This window comes from Primulina tabacum, chromosome 5, assembly GCF_025594145.1.
Source record: "Primulina tabacum isolate GXHZ01 chromosome 5, ASM2559414v2, whole genome shotgun sequence".
In the NCBI taxonomy this organism is placed as follows: Eukaryota; Viridiplantae; Streptophyta; class Magnoliopsida; order Lamiales; family Gesneriaceae; genus Primulina; species Primulina tabacum.
Window position 1 is genome coordinate 35644978 of NC_134554.1, and position 21102 is coordinate 35666079.

General features: G+C 34.6%; 1 protein-coding gene across 1 annotated transcript; it reads right to left on the bottom strand.

The window, feature by feature from the left end:
• Window positions 1–1491: 1491 nt before the first annotated feature.
• On the bottom strand, window positions 1492–2956 carry LOC142544366 (uncharacterized). Its single transcript, XM_075651421.1, has 2 exons — window positions 2352–2956; window positions 1492–2101 (listed from the first exon to the last, which is right to left on the bottom strand). The coding sequence occupies exons 1-2, from the start codon at window positions 2954–2956 to the stop codon at window positions 1492–1494; spliced, it is 1215 nt and encodes a 404-aa protein (XP_075507536.1).
• Window positions 2957–21102: the final 18146 nt, after the last annotated feature.

Consider the following 21102-nt stretch of genomic DNA (forward strand, 5'->3'; position numbering starts at 1 on the left):
TAAATTTTGTACATAAATATGAGTCAAAGTGGTTTAAAACCCTTGAAGCACGAAATTAAAACTATATATTTGTGTAAAGAAATAACTCTAAAATTAAATCGTGCAGCTGGGAGCATTTAATTTGTTTTAATAGTAATAATTTTATCTTAACAAAACTTACAATGTGCATATATAAATATTTAATATACCTTCATGTGTAATATTTTTGCAGTAACAAGATAAGCAAAATAAGAGTTTACCTCTCATTAAGGATGTGCAGCCTCCAAAACCTCACAGTATACTACATTTTTTGTGTAGTTAGTACTTCGAGTTAATGATGTTGATGGTCTAATAAGCACTTTTATTTCACTATATTCTTAGCTCTTGATAATGCAACATAAAGCTGACCATGTGAAAAAACTGGTTCTTTTAAATAGATGCCAACAAAATCTAAAGTCTGTCATTGTGCTTTGTTAATTGTCATTGCATAACATAAACGGATTGGAAATTGTTTCATTTGAAATGGAATAGATGAAAAATCATCATGTGGAGATTCAAAAGTTATCCGAGGAATGAACACAAGTTTTCCTGCATGTGTGCCTACTGAAATTTCAGCGTAAATAACATTTTTGTTAAACCCTTTACAAAGTAAGCGTGTACCATTACAAAGCCCTTCAATTGGATTAATATTTCGTAACAATATGATTGGTGAATTTATTTTCAAGGTTAGTTTGTGTGGGGGAAGCCCTTGAGGAGTTAAACAGTGGAATAAAGCTTCCTGATCAGGTATAACACAATCACTTGTGTTTTCATCGCAACTATAGTACGTTGTTTCTTCGCCAGGAAATTTGTTAATAAGAACGTCATTTATTTCGTGGACAAATTCGTTTCTTGTTGTAAGTATGGCGTGTTTTACAAATGAAGAGAAATCTAGATCTGAATAATGTAAGGTTGGGGAGACCATGTCTATTCATGTGTTTAAGGAAGTAGTGTCATCTGTAAATGGAATGTAAATGTGAGATGAGATTTGGATTTCATTGTTTTCATTAGTAATTTCAACTCCATCACCAATTTCCAGCAGCCAAGATGAGAAGATAGAATCAGATAATGAACACATATTTTTTTGGAGTTTTATCTTATTTAAATGTGGCCACAACGGTGACATGACAATTGAAGAATCGATGATATTTTCCTTCGTACTTTTTCCAATAACTGGTAATGTTTGGCGGAAGTCTCCACCGAACACAACAATTTTACTACCACAAGTAAATTTGAATCCATTATGTCTTGTAACATTTCATTGAATTTTTCAATAACATCACGCCTAGCCATCGTAGCCTCCTCCCAAATAATGAGTTTTGCTAGTTTTATTAAAGTCGCTAATGTGTTTTGCTTGCTAACGCTACAGGATTTGATATTACTTTCTTCTAAAGGGATTTTTAAATCTCGAATGTGAAGTACGACCTCCTGGAAGCAAAGATGCCGCAACTCCTGAAGTTGCGGTCATAATTGCTATGTCACCATTTGATCGAATCGTAGCAAGAAGTGCTCTATATAAAAATGTTTTTCATGTACCTCCAGGGCCGTCAATAAAGAAAGCACTTGACAAATTATTACAAACATGATATAAGATTTGATTATAAGCATTTTTTGTTCTACATTTAACTGTTCAACAGCTAATAGATCTTCGGCTGGTACATAAATATCACACTCAGTTTGTAAGTCTTTTGCCAATCTATCGTCAAAATCTAAGCTCATGTCCTTGTCTGTATGAAAGAAGTCTTCTAATTTTTTACCCATGGAACGAAGGTTGTTATCAACTATGTCTAAAACCCTATGATTAATCATTTTTGGAGTAAGATCTCTATTCTGAGCAAAGTCTTTTGAGAGAAAATCTTGAAATTTTGACCAAAGCTGAATGGAATTTTTTGGGCAACAAAAAACGAGGACAATAGCAAATAATTTCCGCAAAGCATGAGGCATTAAATAACAAGCAGCTTCCTCAATACACATTTCAGCAGTATTATCACTTTCTATTAAGCCTAAGGTAAGTGCATCATCTCTGAATGTTGTATAAGTAACCTCTTTTATCGTTCTCAAGTCTTTAAAAGAAGATGGTTTTCTAACATGCATTAACAACAATTTTAAATAAAACTTTTCACAATCTGAAGGCCGACAGCTAAAAATTCGGCCTATGACCTCTTTTTTCTTACATGGTTCCCATTCTTTACAATCGTTGTGCCAAAGAAAAAATTCAGGGAATTCAACGTATAAAAAATTCAGACTTTGAGCATAGTTATTGTATTTGTTCATATAGAAAAATTGTGTTAACATAGTTTTTTTTTAATGTTGGGTTGTTAACAATGTTGTACAACGCTTGATTGGCAGCAAATGTCACAACATGTTCATTCTCTAAATGAACCGGTAAGCATATTATAGCTGGATGTAAATGATTAAGATCAAATCCGAAAATGCGCCAGATCGATTCAGGAGGCGAAATCCATCTTGCAGCCTGGAAATTTTTTGTCTCGTCTACAACGGGATCTTGTTCATCTCCAAGTAATGTATATAAAATCTTGTCATGGCCCTTGTATATATTTTTGTAGATATATTTTACAGCCTGAATGGTTGAACATATTTCGACATTGATATGGCAATTAAATTTAGCAAGCAAATATGGATGGTAAGGAACAACCCAACGGTTATCAAGTTGTGAACCCCTTATATTAATAACATGTCTGTCATCGTGCCGGCGATATATTGGGTATGAATTTGTTCCATATTTAGTGGCCTCTGAGTAGTCTTTAGGATAGTTATATTTACAAGAATTTTTTTTCATGCAAGGACATGCTGGATTGAGTAAACCACATGGACCATGAACCATATGTTTCACCACGAGTGAAAACAAATATGGTTCAGTATGTGCATCTGGTAATTCTGGGCAAACAATTCTGTCGAATGACTCAGGATGAAACATTTTTGAAGCTTGATTCAAAATAAGCAGGAAATGGGCATGGGGTAAGCCTCTTTTTTGGAATTTCTATGACGCTAGTATATGCGATAATGTGCCTGAAAATTTCCTTCTTGAATAGTTCATCTCGTAAAACTTGAAGTTTTGCATGGAAAACCCTAGAGATCAAATCAGTTCTATTTTGAATTTCATCAGATGGAAGGCAAAGAGACTTTATTTCAGCCTAATTTGAATTTGAGGTTATTTTTAGAAAGATGTCAGGCTTCCCATAATGTTGAACTAAAGCAATAGCATCCATGTATCTTTTATGCATATCTCTAGGACCTTCAATGAATGACGTAGGTAATATTACGTGTTTCCCAACATCAGAGCCTATCTCACACCCCTGTGTAATGCTATCTAATAACCCATTGTAAGCCTCATTTCGCAAATGGTTTTGCATGCTTGGAGTCCTAAAAAATTCTAATCTTTATGTCTCAATTTTAATGTACATATCTACTATATATTGTTGCAGAAGCCTACCAATATGTAGTAAGAAAAACTTATCATTTTTCCTTATTTGCAATTTGTGGCAGTAGTATTCATGACATGAGACCGTAGACCTTTGGGTGCTGCTTTTTTCTGAAGCTACATAAATAAAACAGATTTCTAAGGGTAAAATATAGTAACTATTGTATAATAAAATTTTCCTTTTAAGTAAAAATTACCTTGAGTTTCAGCGCTTATAAAAAATTCTGCACTTGCAGAGTTTTGTATGCAATTGATGTTTTCACCGGCACAAGTTTGTTGAGGCTGCATTTTTTTTTTATCTAATCTTTTAATGTTTCGATGCCAACCAGATTCCCCATTTGGGAATATAAGATGGTATTGTAAGGGATCATAACAACCGAAATATTGTTTAATTATCTTGGGACAGCTGTTTTTTGGATATACTTGTATATGTTGGCTTGTTTTTTGATTTTCATAGCTACATTCTAACCATATACCAGCAACCTGAGAGACATCGGGCCTATTAAAAACTCGTTGATCAGTAATGGTCAGCTTACAAAGCAATTTTATATTCGTCTAAGTTGTCAACACTATTTAGACCACGGAAAAAATTCCCATATGGGTTTTTTGATAAGATATTAATTAATTTTTGTACAAGAGCTTCCTTAAATTTTGAGTTAATTGATAGACGATTAGATAGTTCATGTTCATTGTCAAAGAAATATAGTTGTAGATTTTTGGAGGTTTCGTTGCACGGTGGTATTAATTGGCCAATAAAATGATAAAGTTGACCTTGTACACGGAATGTATAAATGCCAGCATTTCTTTTAGCATAAGATGTATCACAATGTACTCCCATTGATGTGAAGGCAAACATATTATTGTAGCTACGAATACATGTGTTGAACTCTTTTGCATCATTAGCATTACCAACTTTGAAGATGAAAGATTTATATCTCCCAGCGCACAACAAAATGTTAGTGGCTCATCATATATGCGTGTTGCACCGCAAAATTTACAATCTACCATAGTAGGTAGTACATCTGGAGTTTTCACTATATACATCAATGGGTCTACCTTAGTTTTTCTGCATCAAGTATCTGTGAATCACATGTTTTATTTTTTTGTATTCGACGTATATTTTTTTGCAGCCTACGTTCTTCTAAACAAGCATATTTTCTTTTACGAGAGGTTTTAGTCGTATTGAATTCTGTTGCATTATCTTTTCTATGTCGCGGCATCATTGTTATTTTATTACAGCAAGTAATTCAAAATGTCTGATCCTAATATTACTTGGTGTGTTGGTTTATGGAATTCTTAACTAACGATAAATACAACACAGTTTTCTAAAAAAAACACGCAATAATGATCTATAACCTATAGTTTGACACCACAAAAGCTAATAGAGAAAATATGCCGACACTAATAAGGATGAGAGGGGAAAACTCCGTATATAGTAATAAACCAAGAAAACTAAAGGGTAAACTAATAAAATTGCAAAAAAAGAGCGAACCTGTATGCAGCACGAGAGGACGAGCTTGCCATAGGGGTAAGATGCCGAGGCCTCGTATTAGGAACAGTTTGTCTCTATATGTACAGCAAAGGCAACATAAATCTATTCAGGAGCAGAACAACAGCTGCTTTAAAGGTGAATATGGGCATCGACAGCCCAAAACAAGAACGACGTGCTTAATAGAAAGTGAGAAGCAAAGCAATGCAAAGGAATTTCAAAGCAACCTTCAATTGCCAACCGAAAATGTACCAAATTAATTTCTTTAGTAATTCAATTAAATACCGAAAGCTACAACAAGGACAAACTAACAACAAGGGAAAAACAAAGGCCCTCTAAAAAGGAACGGGGAAAACTACACCAAAATAAGTCGAGCAGGTAGCAATTACAGTTGAGTAGACGGAGGTAGAAAGGGAAAAACAATAGGGCCGAACAAAATGGAGAAGAACACACAGCTGATCTATAATAAAAGAGAAACAAGGGCTACCCACGCGAGAGGGGGGAGAAACCAAAGGAACTCTACAAAGAAGCTGTGCAAGCGAAAGCAAAATAAGGCGTTACGGGTTACCGAACAACACGGAACAAATCGCCTAAAATAGCTACAGAAAGGGAGAAACACATTTCTAAATGAATAAACTAAGCCGAAGAGAACCAAGGGGATCAATATAGCTAAAAGAAGGCAAAAAACATGAACAACAACATAATCAAAGCAGGACAATATAAAATAATCAAGGCCAAAGAGAACGAAAGGGATAATGCATCTGTTGCCATTTTCTGCCTCTCGGGCGTGAAGATCGGGTGGAAATCGAAAATTTGAAGGAGGAACGAACAAAAGGAGATGGAGAATTGGGGAAAACCGAACAACAAATGCAACAACCATAGGAAAAAGGAAAGCAGAAAGAAATCGAGGAGGAAGGAGGATGCTCAGACGACGCGTGGTGGGGTGATTGATCTCGTAATGACATCACAAACTATTGATTATCGGAGAAAGAAACGCACGACACGTGTTAGGGCTTTTAACCGGCTACCGTACAGAAACTGGCCAAATACATCTTATTGTCGCTTTCATATAAGTAGATATATATATATGTTATTTATTATTATTATAAAATGTTTCCGACAGTGGCATGTGATAATTTAAGAGCAATTTATTTAAAAATATCCAACTATCTTTTCAACTTTCTTTTTATTACTCATCCCTTTAAAACTTAGTTTTAACTACCCCAATTTTTTAAAATTCCAATAATATCATTTTCTTTTAAATTGATATGTGACGTTGTTATACCTATTGAGCATGTTCTTAAAGGCATATAGCCCCAAGACATACAGCTACGCAAGGTTTCCAGCTTATATATCATACTCAAATGATCGATTTTTTTTAAAAAGGCCCATCATGCTTCCGTATGATAAATTGAACAGTTTACTTTTTTGACCCGAGTGTCACCGGGTTATATACACCGAGTTTTACAGACTACTCCTCACAGTCCAACCACACAATCGCAACATATGGTTTCTGACGCAGACTCCTTCAGCAACACTTAGCACAACCATGTTTTGTTTCCAATATCAGGGTGTAGAGTAAAGCAGTTCAATTAGAAACCAATACACGAGAGGGACAAAAGCCTGGGTTTTTTATTCAAATATAACAAATTATTATTACATAATAACCTCCTGTAGAGGGGGGAGAAACTTATTTAGCTACTTATAGTAGCTGGAATGAAAACACGCATAAACTTGAAAGAGAAAATATTACAATGTTTGAAAGAAAATGAAGAGGTTGAATGATACATCCATCTTCCTTCTGTCTTCTTATTTATAGAAGCCCCTTGCGTATTTGTTTTTCGAACTTCAAACTCTTACTATAACTTTTCTTTAATGTCTTCCAGCTGTGGTTGGCACTATCTCTTGAGTGGGTTGAGTGGGTGATTAAGTGGTCCCTCCACTTTTCTTGAGTTGTCTTTTTTTAGATTATCAATCTAGAAACAGTTTGTTCGTTTGATTTTATCTTCTGTCATAGATATGCGTCTGGATCATATCAGTTGAGATTTCATTACCCACTTCTTTCAGAAGTTTGTATAGATCTTTGAAAATCCCCAGATGTTTTCTTGTCACCCTAATCCTTCTTTTGTAGACCTTGAGATATGTAAAATACACCAGCTTAGGTTTCAAATTTCGGATTAATTCTTGTGTGATTTTTTTGTTCCCATTTACTATGTATTTATAGGTGTATTTTGGGTCCAAGTTCTTTAGTTAGTGGGCAATGTGCATGTCTACTTGCTTTTGTCGGGGAATCTTTTTCTTTTTTGATCCCCAAAAAAAATGATTGTGGTCACATGTCCACTTATTTTTGTAGAGGAATTTTTAACTTTTGATTTTCCCGAGAAAAAAGTGATTGTGGTCCTTCACCACTTGGTCATGTTTCTGCAAGATGCTTCTTGTTTGATCGAGGTGTGAAGCTCTTGCCAAATTCTGGCTCCTTTTGATTTGAAAATTCTGGGCAGATCTGTTCTGACAATCTTCCCACATGAGCCATATTGTAGAATTTTCTACGAGTTTCTTTACTCCCTGACAGCTTGCTATTCCACAAAAGATTACTTTTCTTTTCGAATAGATCTTCTGCAAAACTTATGGTTTTTCCTGTCATAGTCTTTAACAGAAATGATCCGTTTACCGAATTACGATAAAACTTAAACGGAAATTTGATTTTGCCCATCTCTGTAAGACAGACCCATAATCCCCATGCTCTTCAGGTTGAAATGTCGTCTTCAGTTATTGAAGTAACAAGGGGTGTTTCTTCTGACTGAGGATCCTTGATAAATTTCTGAACATTTGTATCTGGTCTACTTAGTTTGATAAAATGAAAAGCCTCATGAGAGCCTTTTCCTGCTGGTTCTGGTGCTGTACTAAAGAAGTATAGTTCCAAAATGTCTCATATGGACAAATAGTCGTTATTTGACCAAGTTTTATGAACAGCTTCCTAGATCAATTTTGGTAGTCCTGAAATTTCTGGGAAGCTTGGCGATATGGTATAAATTGAGGCAAGAGCCTCGAATTCATATCATTCTTTGACCTCCTTTTGACATGAATTTGGTTTCATCCATACCCTAGGATATTTCCCTGAAACATCAACCCTGATTGTAGCTGGATTAATGCCTACTCTTGTTTTCAATTTCTCCCAATTTTTTTGGTACACCTCTAATGGAGAAATTGTCGCTTCATTAGTACCAACCTTAGATTTACCCTTGTCATTATTAGGTCTAAGGCTGATATTTTCTTCTTCAATCCCCGAGGTGAAGGGTTGACTTGAGGACTCGAGATAAGGATCTGGAGTCTCGATTTTTGTTTCAGCCGACTCATCTGGGGATGATCCCGACTTAACACTTGTGCTAGGGGTATTTGAATCCCCTGCTCCAGGTATAGAGTCCTGTACTTGAAAACTCTCTATTTGGGAAACCATTGACTTCTCAATACCTTGGAGGATAGGCCTTTGCATTACAGACCATAACTGAATATAAGCATGTAAACATCATGTGATTCGATCAGAAACAATTCTCTTATCGACTTGTTGTAGCCTTCCTGAAACTTCTGTGTTTAAGGCCAGCTTGTTGAACTCGTTTTGAAGCATTTCAAGGTGTTTCCTCAAATGTCTCTGTAATTTTATGATGACATCGATATCACCGCTGTCCATCTCTTGTTAAAAAAATCTGCAAGAATATTTTCATGAGATTTAATTATCACAATATCAAAAATATAATTTTGACATAATGCTTGCCATATTCATAATATGGCCTTATCAGGTTTAGATTTTATTTTATTCCTTAAGAAAGCTTTTACCTGTGTATTGAATTTCTATGCGAGTAAGAATAGCGGCCATTTTTCAAAAGTTCTTTTTACTGCATTGAATTCTTTTGATATGTCATCTTATGGCCTCTGCATCTAAGAATAGCCCACTGCAATATCTTCATAGATGTTCTCCTTTTGGAGTGAGCTTTGTTAAGACCGCCGCCCACCAATGATCACTAGCCTCCGTATATAACATCAGATCATCTTCATCGTGAGGGATAACTATTTTTGGAAGATTTTTACAAATCTCATTTAGTTGACTGAGTCCATATGTGTATTCTTTTGTCCATATAAATTTTGAATCTTTTTTCATTAATAGACTGAACACTTTCCAGTATTTTTCTAGGTTTTTAATAAACATCCCAGCAAAATTAACAACTCACTGAAAACTTTGAAGTTGTTTATTTTCTTTTACCTCTTTTGGAAAATTTTCACATTTTCTACTATATGATCCTGCAAAATTATTCCAGACTCATTGTTGAAACTTTTCAAGTTCGCAATCTTGATTTTGATGTTAACAAAACTTGTTATTTTGTGTTACTAATAATTTACCTTAGTGTGCAGAAGCTATGATCAGTTACGAGCTGTTTAGATAGCAAACTAAAGACCCAACTGATCGCACAAACTGAATCAGTCGAACTGATACGTCAAATGAGTAGTTCAGCTGATTGTTCAGTTGATAGGTGGTTCAGCAGGAGAACCTCATAAGCCTGGCCAGCCGAAGGAGCGTTCAACTGATGAAGAGCCCAGCTGACCAATTCAACTGAACGAGAGTGAAATCAGTTCAACTGACGAGTTCGGAGTATCAGTTAGAATCTTTCAGTTTCAGATCAAGACAAGCTCATTCTTATGGATTCCAGCTATGCACAAAGATACAAAGTAATTGTACAGTCAAAGGGAAATAATGAACGTTGCATAAAAGCATTAAAGACAAACGTTTCAGAAGGACAGTCGAAAAGTCGAGACATAAAGTCCAATAAACGAATTCAAATGCAAAGGATACAATAATCGAGTCTCGCTGTACGATCTAACTTTGTTCCTATAAATGGAAGATGAAGATCAGTGAAGATTCAAGAGACACAAGAGCAACAATGCTAACACCAGAGAGAGTGTGGTAAAAAGAAAGGGCACGCTAATCTCATATCAGCTTTCAGAAGCAATCAGCCCAGATAGAACTCTTCATATTTGTATCAGCTTAGTTTAGAAGTTTATTTCTCTTAGTGTGTGAGAACATCCTTGTTCAGTTTTCACACACGAACACACTCACCACCACCCAATTACAGTCTTGCACAAAGACATTAAACTTATGTATGTAGTCTTTCTCACATAGACATTAAAGAAGTGTTGGCTGAAAGATGCTGCCTTCAGTCTAGGCTAGGAGTTCAGTTAGGCAGTGGGTAAATCCTAAGTTGGGTGGATTTGTACAAGTAGTTGTATAAATCAAAGTCTTCTAGTGGATCCCAATCGAGGTGGTAGAAGGGGTGACGTAGGAGCATTTGAAGTCTCCGAACATCCATAAACATATCTTGTGTATTTAACTATTTAACTACTGTTTTCAAACTCTTTTATCAGCAGCAGTATCTGTCAGTTCAGCTGTCACCATAACTGAACTGATGTGTGCGAAAATTGATCTCCCTTGTTTCAGTTATTCAGTTTACATAAATTAAAACATTTTCAAATCTTACAGCTTTCTTCACGAAGGATTACTTCGAGAATTTTTCGCTTGGTCTTAAAACCAAACTCGATTTAATTCATCGGTGTTAACATTCTTAGAACACGAGCTATTGCAGCATATTGGAGAATTTAGTGTTTGAAATGCCTTCAAAGGCACCAGCACACGATCCTTCACTCATCGATTTCTATTCCGAGGAATTCAATCTTTCTTGTGGCAATGACTGCTTTCTTTTCTGACATAATCAGTCTTTCTTTTTTACAAATATCAGAGAAAATCTCTAAATGCTTAATATGTTCTTCTATATTTTTAGATGCTATTAAAACACCATCAATATAGACAAACATAAACTTGAAATAATCTTAAAAAGATTATCCATTTTTCTTTGAAATATCTGTGGTAAATTAGCTAATCTAATTGGTAATACTTCCCAAATATAGTGTCCTTGTGGTGTGGAGAAAGATGTGAATTTCTTGCTTTCTTCATACATCCGAATCTGATAAAATCCGGATTTACGATCAAATTTAGAGAATATATTTGCATTGCGTATACAACTAATTAGATGTTCTCTAGTAGGTATGAATTATCCATCGAACTCCAGAATCTTATTAATTTCTTGGTAATTAATAACTAATCTGGGTTTGTTCTTTTTTATTTCATCATGATTTCTTACAAGAATCATGGGCTGCTGTATGGTGAAATTTTTGCTTTAATTAAACCAAAGTCCAGAGGTTCCTTGATTATAATCTGCATATCCCTTTGATCTATTATATTCATTGGGATAAGCTTGCACCGGACAAATTCATACTCTTTTCATTCTTAATTTTAAGGCAAACTTTGAGTTGATTTTTGTCCCATCATGCCAAGGGATCTTCATTTTGATCTTTTTCTTGATATCTTCTAATGATACCTTAGATTCAAACTCTACATCATTCTTATATAGAGCTATCTTAAGGCATTCTATTTCTTCTAGTTGGAGTTCTTTATATGCTCTTAGTTGGAGCATTGTCTCTCCAAACCGTCTAGAATCCTTCATTTTTGGATTAAGAAGTTTTCCTTCATCACCACGCTTGCTGCAAAATTGGATTGACAATTTTCTGTAAAAATGCATCTCTTCGTCTCAGGACTATGATTTTGTGATCACAAGGTATTGTGAACACTAATTGTCTAGTCTCATTTTCTTGCGTATAGGACTTAAACATTTGTAGAAAATTAATTCCTAATAACATGTCAGCTCATGTATCATGAAAATATATCGGTGATGTTTTTACCTTATACCAAGGTTTTTGTCCAGCACATCCGATCATGATTTCAATCATCTTAATCCCCTTGTATAAGATTAAGATTCTTCTGAAAAAATATCTTCTAGTAATTTTTGGTAACTCTTCTTCCAAATTATTTGAAAAAACTCATCTTTTTGCTATACAGATTCCAGCACGTGAATCAATATAAGTAACAAAATATTATGTCTTATATTGTTCGCATAACATTCCTCATGGAATTTATATCGAGAATGATATGAACTTCCAATTCACCGAACTTAATCATTCATTGGTAAGTTTCTATCATAGGTTGTTCTAAATAATATATGGTATTGCAAGGAAATTGATTCCTTTGTTTCGTAATATCAAATACTATTTCTACTTTATTCCACCCTTCTGGGCACCTAAGCTTTCCTATGGTGGAAAAGCTTTTTGGCTCATGTTGGGTTTCTTGGACATGTGTTTTTCCTCGACCTGTAACTTGTAATCCTATCTCCTTGAAAAGATAGTCTTCTTCATTCCAATCTAAGACTTTGATTCCTTTGTAGAATCGGTTTGTCTTGTATTTGGATATCTGTTTCTTGTATTAAAGGAAACTCAACTCTTTTTGGATAAATTGCCTGAGCACCTTTTCCAAATATCTTAGGTATTTCAATAAACTCATTTTTAATAAACAATTCTGAATGATGTGTATTAGATAGAGCATATAAAATTTGATATGTGATAGAATATGGTCTATTACCTTCTTTCATTAACATTTTTCCTTGAAATTTTGGTGTAAAGTCAAGGCTCGGCTAAAATCTCGATCTGCCAGGTTGTAGGCAATTCTCGGATAGATTACTCCTGCAATTTTTTCCGCGCAGAGATTTCTTGAGATAGTTCCCAGTACTGAATCTTGAAGGTTCCCCATTCTTTTATCGCATATAGCAATATCAATGGGTGAATCTATTCCTTCCTTGAAAGTAGCTTTTATCATGATCTAGATTACTTCGATATGAATTCATGACATGGTCTGTGCTACTTCTATCTTTAGTTTTTGTAATTCCTCCTTAATTTCTTCGGAATGAATTAGTTGCTTCTCCATTCTATTTCCTGTAAGTTCCATTGAGATTGACATTTCCTTTCGGAAACTTTATAGATTAGATGATGCTTTCTGTTTCTTAGGTCAATACTTCCTAAGAACTTTTCTACCTATCCTGCAGAGAATCTTTGATATATCTGTAGACTAGGATTTTCTCTCATAATCCTTTGAACCATATTATGAGATATTGTTGTCTGGTTAAAAGAAACTAGATAAATCTTCATGTGTTTTATGTCGAAACACCTTGTCTTCAGTCAGATTCCGATTCAGTTCCATCAGATTCTCCATGACTTAAGACTTCTTCTTCATATATACCATAATATGAGGCAATGTCCTCAAATTGGTATACCTGAATAAGATCTTGGTAATAAACTGAATTTTCAATATTCGGGGTTGGCTCGAAGCATTTTATTCCTCTTTTCTTATTTTCTGGACAATTGGTCGAGATATGACCTCTTGCTCCACATGTCCAGCAATTATAATCCTTAAAACTTTCATTAGTTCGAGTATGAGCTCTTCTAAAAGTTTTCTTTGTAGGTGTTCTTCCTGTACTTCGAGATGTACTCGATGCTTGGGATTATATTCTACTTCTTGATGGTCAACTTCTTTGCCCTGATTTATAAGATTTGGCCTTTTGTCTGGACCAAATTGTTCTTGATTTCCAAGAACTTCTTCCACTTCTAGCATAAGGATGAATTCAAAAATTTTTCCTCTTATGCTTCTGTGGTTTACTTCCAATAATCGTTGGAAGATCATTTTCCTTACAACACAAAGGAATACGTTTATTAATACCCCTTAAACGTTTGTAATTCTATTGTAATACTGCCAAATAGCACCATTCTGCCAATTTTATTTTAAGTAAAGAGGTTCCTCGTGCCAGCGTATCTAGATTGCCAAGGACATATTCTCTTATTAGCATTTCTCTCCAGGGACTTGGCATCTTGGCGAATAAAATATGCATTGTTATATCTCCTTCAACCCCTGAATTCCATCTATATTTAGTGAATAACATAATATATTCATATACTAAACATATATCATGTAATTCAAGATTATACATAGCTTGAGTGTATTTCTTTTTCTTTTCTGTAACTTGACTGTTAAAAAATTCTACCCCTATAAATTGTGCTTTAAAAAGGGTAGTCATTCTTCCGGCTATCTCGCTAAGAGACTCTCCGGCTAGGACTATTCTTTGGTTTCTACCGAAGTCATGTCCCAAACAATTTTAACTGATCTCATAAACTCATTTTCAGAAGTTTAATGAATCATTATCTATTGAGATCTAGGGTGCCTGTTGCGATCCTCATAACGGATGTCCAATCATCTATAAGATCTTCTCTGTTTTTGAAATCTAATATATCTAGGTTAAGCATAACCTTATAAGGATGTATTTGTTCTAAAATGGATTTCCCATAGGATGTTTGGTGCAAAAGAATTTGATTCTTCCTTGACCTCGTTCCCACTGGGTGTGCTTCTCCACCAGTGTAAAAGTCTGGTTCGGATTCTCTCATATTTATATTCTGATATCCCACACTTTCTATTGGTGGTTCATGTGATGATGACCAGGTTATGGTAGGTTTTTCACCCCCGGTCGTATTCATCCTTAGATCTACAACTTTGAGATTTGCGAAGGATTCTGCAAGTTCTTGTAGATCCTCTAGACCAATCTTTTCTAAAGTTGTCATCAGATTAATTTCTTTTCTGAGAATGTTTGATTAGATTGATCATCCTTTCTTCTTCTGTTAAAGGTTTTGGCATCAATTTGGCCTTCCATCTTTGATGCAATAAGGGTCAGTACCAAATGATGGTGGTAACATTCATTCTGAAGATCTTTTACTAGAACTTGTTGTTGTTCTAGGTTTCGAATCCTTGTTCGAATATCCTTTAATATTCCAATAATTTCTTCCTGGTTTTCAAGGATTTTCTCCACATTATGTGGTACATAATACATCATATTGCCATAATTTTGTACCATCTTTTGAATTTCTCTAAGATCTCCGGAGAGTTTAGAGGAATCTGATACTATTTCTAAGAACCTGTTATTTGGAATCATAAGTTTATCTTAGGACTCTGATAGGTTCCTTCTTGATATCTAACCTTAGTTAGATCTTCATGTTCCAAATATTCCAGAGTTCTGGAATAAATCATGTAATTACTTAATCTCGAACCTGGGTTCGGATTCATGTTAATTGAAAAAATTCTCATCCTCAAACATGTAATTACCTTATAATAATATATTTGTATGTTTGAAATAATTTTACCTAGGCTCTGATACCATTTTCGGGCCAGAAAATCAACCATTTGAATTTTATCACACATGAGTATAACTAAAGGCATTTTTGTCTTTTTAAAGTCTTTTTAGGTACTGGAACTAAAGTTTTTTAGTTTGGATATTAAATTTAAAGTTAAGTTGGGTTTATGTATTTTTTCACAATTTACCCATAATTTAATATGGATAACAAAATTATTTTTATTTTTAATTATTGTATAACAATCAATTTTTCACAATTTACCCATAATTTAATATGGATAACAAAATTATTTTTATTTATAATTATTGTATAACAATCATATTGGGTGTGTGAATATTGTTTGATTGTGACTAATGAGAGCCATCAAAACTGTGACGATAAGTTATTGTACAAGTTAAAATATTTGAGTCGTACTATTAACATTAATTAAAATTTTTGTAAAACGACACACATTCAATCTTATAATTGATATCATACCGAAGTTCACAAGTTTAATTCTCATTGTTGTAATGAGTGTACTTTATTGAGAGATGAATTGTTGAAGTGTAATTGTAACGTCCCGAAAATTTAAAGGTCCACGTAAACCACATGCATGCAATTATTAAATTCTCTTGTATTTTAGTTAATTGTTTTAATTGCATTAAATTAACTATGTTGTGCATATTTGTATGTTTAAATTATATTTTATACATGTTTGCATTAAAATGTATTTTTAAAGGTTATTCGAGTTGCGATCGAGGAACGGAGACCGAGGGCTGAAAAAAATAGAAAATGTTTTTATTAAATAATTGCTTTTAATTATTTAAATTAAGAATGATGTTTTTTCTTATTTTTGAAAGTAAGGAGTTTTTAGGTGATTTTATACGCCGGAACGTAAATTTTATCGGTGTTGGTTTTTCAACAAAAATACGAATTTTTTGGCAACCCGGCTTAATAAATTCACAAATTTATTTAAACAAAAACTTTGATAATATTTTATTAAATCTTAATAAAGACTAATGGGCCTAAATTAGTGGCTTAAGAGGCCTAGGCCTAGTTAGTAATTTAATTAGCATATAATATGTTTAAACCACTTCAAACCCTACACATTGTGACTCAATAATCACACGCCACTTTCTGAAAAATCCCTCCAACCACACGGCACACACACATTCAATATTTGAAGAGGAAATTTTCGAGAAGCTTCAAGGGAAATCGAGTTTGGGCCCTCTTCGTCGCCGTTCTTCATCGTCAACGGTTTTTCTTGCGTTTAAAACGCAAAGGCACGCCTATATTTCTTTCTTTTCTCATCTTTCACACCATAGTATTTATTTTATTATGTTTTGAATGAAAACAAATAAAGCTTTCAAATAATTTCGTTTATGCATCAAAGATGAGTTTTTAAATCATGTTTGTTGATCCAAGATTATGTTTAACATGATCCTAAGGAGCTGCCATGACTAGGTAAGGTTTAAGGGAGGTTTATACATGTTTTAAAGGGTCCTAAGTCACACAACACAAGCTGCACACGTACACATCAGAAAGCTGGAACCAAGTGATCATGAAAGTAGATGGTGGGGCTCGGTTGAAGGGAATTTGATACATGGGGGCAGGTGGCTCGACCAGGACTTGTAGTTGGGACCTAGGGGTCATGTTTAGGTCCTAGGAAGGGTCATAGGGGGGCTAGGGCTCGATCCTTGGGCTGGGGAAGAGTCCACGTGAAGTGGGACTCCTCCCCAAAGCTTGCGCAGAAGTTGGACGGGAAGTATGGGGTGTGCGGCTGGCCTGGGTGCTAGCCAAGTGGGTCCTACGGGTCTAGGGAGGTGGTCTAGGGTCAAGCTAGGGGCTGGTGCGGCTGGGTCGCAGCTGGCTCGAAGGAGAAGTTGGAACCGTGAGTGAACAAAAGAAGCGCGCAGGCTGCTGTTCTCTTCAGGAGGTTTGTGCGCTGGTTCAAGGGGTTGGGCTGGTCTGGGTAGGGTCTGGGCACGGTCCAGGGATGGTGAGGGTCGTGTGGGCTCGGTGGTGGCTCGGTTGGGAGAGTCCTAGACTAGTTAGGAGTCCTATGGTTCAAGGGATCTCACGCACACAAGCAGAATCTGATAAGGGTCAAGTTCAGTAGGCTTTTTGAGCGGGTTAGGGTCATGTTCTTTGGCTGGGCTTGCACAGTAGGGTCCCTAGGTGAGTTGGCTAGGTTTTGGCTCAAGGTGGCTCGGGCGTGGCCCGAGTAAATTGGGAGATGGCTCGGTGTGTTCGTTAGTGTGTCAAAAACAAAAATTTAAGAAGGAAAAATTGATCAGTGGGTCCACGGGGGTGGCTCATGACTTGGAAGGGTAGAATAAATCTTAAAATTTTATGTTTAAAATTTGGAATCAAAATAACGTGTTTTGGATTTATTCGGGATTTAATCGCCGCACAAAACGCTAATTAACGAGTTAATCGAAACGCCTAGTTTTAAGCTTTATAAAATTATGAAAAATTAGGTTTAAGCTTAAATAATTATTATAAGTCTAAGTTTTTAATTTGGGAATTTTATATCAAGGTTTGATTTAATTCGGGATTAAAACGCATTAATATGTTATATTTAAATAATAAATTAAAAGTCATCAATTTAAGCCAAATAAAAATATGAGAAAATTCTTGTAAGCTTAAATAATTATTTGAGACATGTTAGAGTCAAGAAATCAAGAAAAAAGAAGTCAAAATCGTAAAGTGTCAAGTCCAGGGGTAAAACGGTCTTTTTACACCGGAAAAATTAGTAAACGTTATGGCAGTGCCCTAAATGCTATTTTATGATATTATGACTATTTATGAATGTTTATGAGATGTTCATGATTAATTATGATTTATTTAAATGTCCATGAATTTTTTAAAAGACATGTTGCATGCTTGGTTTCAAAAATAAAATGTTATTTTATGCATGATTTTTATAAAGTGATGAGAATGTTAAATGTTGAAGGAAGTGAAGTAATTGTGACTAATTCGTTAATGTTGGAGATGTCGTGAGGGTGGCGGTCCCAGTGGGAGCCCGACGATCGTGTTTCCATTATTACGAATATGAGGTTATGAGGTTTGAGGTAAGAATGGGAATACCGTGAGGGGAGAAGGCCCCAGAGGGAGCCCTGACGATCGTATTTCTATTCGAATCATGATAGACCAAGGCTCAGTTGACCGGTGAGAGTGTTGTTGATGTCCCCGCCGCCCAGTACTGTGGTTTCATGTAGATGGATCCATCGATTTTTCATGTTCATGTCATGTCAGGAAAGTCACAATTAACGATTTGAATTCAACAAAAGGAAAAAGAAAAAGAAAAGAAATTGTTCATGATCATGTTAAAGGTTTATGTCATGTTGAGGAAAAGGAAAAATGTTAAGGTTTATGTGATGCATGTCATGAAAATGTTTATGCTTAAAGTTGATGCATCATTTTGAAAATGCTTCTATTTAAAGTTCATGCATCATAAAGGTTTACGAAAATGTTCATGTTTGAAGTTTATGATGCATCTTCATGAAAACGATATTTTAAGTACAAATATTTTTCAATGTTATATGTTGACTGTATTACGTATTACTTGCTATAAAGATGATGGTGTGTTAAGTCTTTAGACTCACTAGGTGTGATAGATGCACGTGAGTTTGAGGGAGGTCTTGACGGATGATTTGACTGGACTGAAGGTGCACACAACCCGAGGACCAGCGCTTCTATTTTTCCGCATTTACGATTATGACTTATGATTTATGCTAAAGATTTTAAGACTATTTATTTATGCTTTGAGAGATTTTTGAGAGGTTTAGTATGAGCTATATTTTTCAAATTTATTGTTTTTTAGATTTGGTAAAACATGCAACGATTTCATTTTTATGACTATTTCACTTGATTTTTAAAATGCTAGTTGGATGATGTTTTATTTTAAAGGAGAAAATATTTTTATGTGTATGGCCGAAAATTGAGTGTTTATAAAAAAAATTTCTAGTACTTTTTAAGCAATAAAAGGGCAGACCGTTTCAGTAATAGTTGTCTGTGTTATGATAGCAATGAAAACATATGACGTTTGAACTGATATATTGTTTAATATTTGATTTACATTGTTAGCACCGACTATATATTTTTTGAATACGACAAATATTGAATCCTGACAAGAGCTTGTAAGTTACTAACATGTACTAATTTAAAACCGAATCAAGTCAAATTTATTACGGAAAATTTATAATTTTTGCCTCTTTGTCCATAAGAATCAAATCAAACAAAATATTAATATCTATATTATTACAATATAACGTATGAGTGGTATGGAGTTTACCATCTATATATCATGGTAGAATCATAAAATTAGTATGCCACCATAAATATATAAAAAAAAAAGCTATAAATTTTAAAAATATAACACATAGTTATTTTACTTAAATAGTATTACTAATTATTTAATTTTAATATGTTTTTTTAATTTATATTATTTTCTAAAATTCGCTTAAATAGGAAAAAAATTGATATGCATAAGACATGGGGGCAAATTCCTGTGGACATGTGTCTTCCAAGACCCCAATTGAAACTAATAAATATATACACATTCTAAAGTGTCATATTATTTATACACATTCTAAACTGTCATATTCACATGTAATTAGAAAACTATTTGTCTCTAAAACATGCATTCTATTATGGTCAAAGATTTATAGGAATATGGACATGTTAGAACATGACATCCAATTACAAAGAGAGCGTATCAATTACAATGCACAAACTCTTATTTAATTTATCACTGCACCGGATTTATCAAATCGTGATTGTAACGATCATGGACTATTCCGATCTTGGGCTCCTTCGAGGGCCTTGTACCATCTTGGATTCCCACTGGGGTAATTTCCTTCACGGGTTTTCTCATGCGTCATTACTCACAGGACTCTCCACACCAGGTTGGTGGAGTGATACCTCCCAGTCTCGAACCCATGACCTCTTTGGTTATCCCGATCTTAGGCTCCCTCGGGGGTCTTGTCCCATCTTGGGTTCCCACTGGATGCGTCATTACTCATAAGACTCTCCACACCAGGTTGGTGGAGTGATACCTCCCCAAGTCTCGAACCCATGACCTCCTGGCATAACCAGGTGTGGAGAGTCCTATAAATAATGACGTATGAGAAAGCCCGTAAGGGAAATGACCCCAGTTAAAACCCAAGATGGGACAACATACTCGAGGGAGCCCAAGATCTGGATAGCACATGATCGTTACAGTGATCCTTAGGCAGTATGAAAACAAATCACAGTCCATTGTTCGTCGAGTAGAGTTACAGTGGTGTATTGGGGGGTATTGAGGTTTAATCATGCACAACTATAATTATAAATTATCTACTTGATTATTCAGGATTAGTGTAGTTTAGCATACTTATCTTTTAAGTACTTATTAGACTGTGGATACCCATACATCCATTATAATGGCATACAACACATACACCATACTCGAGCGAACTTGTTAATATCTTTATTTTTTTAGAGTTCATCGACCAGAAACTAATAACATTTATTATGAAAAACAAGGATTCTAAAATAAAATAATCATTACTTGAATATTATATATGTATATATAAAAATTAACTTGAAATCTGATTGTTTAAATATAATATATATATATATATATATATATATAAACTTAAAAAATTATCCACATTTTATTATTTTCCTAATTAATTGACCAAATATCTCGTGATATGATTATCAATATTCATCTATACACATATTGAACAAAGAAGATATTTTATTTTTTAACACTCGGTCAACTCTTTTTTTAAGAAGATGACATCCTCAAGTATATTTCAAATACAATTGAGGAGATCATTTTTTTAAAAAAAAAGAGTTGACTGAGGTTATTTAACCAATTTCCGAAACAATAACAAAGTGTATGCATCATCTGTCTCACACGGAATATATAGTTGGTTAACCCAATTTTCAAAGACAATTAATTAACTTGACTAGTCACATTAATTGACATCGTGACACGTTTTATTAAATTGTGGAAGTCAATAAATGTTTAATTTCTCCGTTTTCATAATTGACGGGTAATAGCATTGCAAAA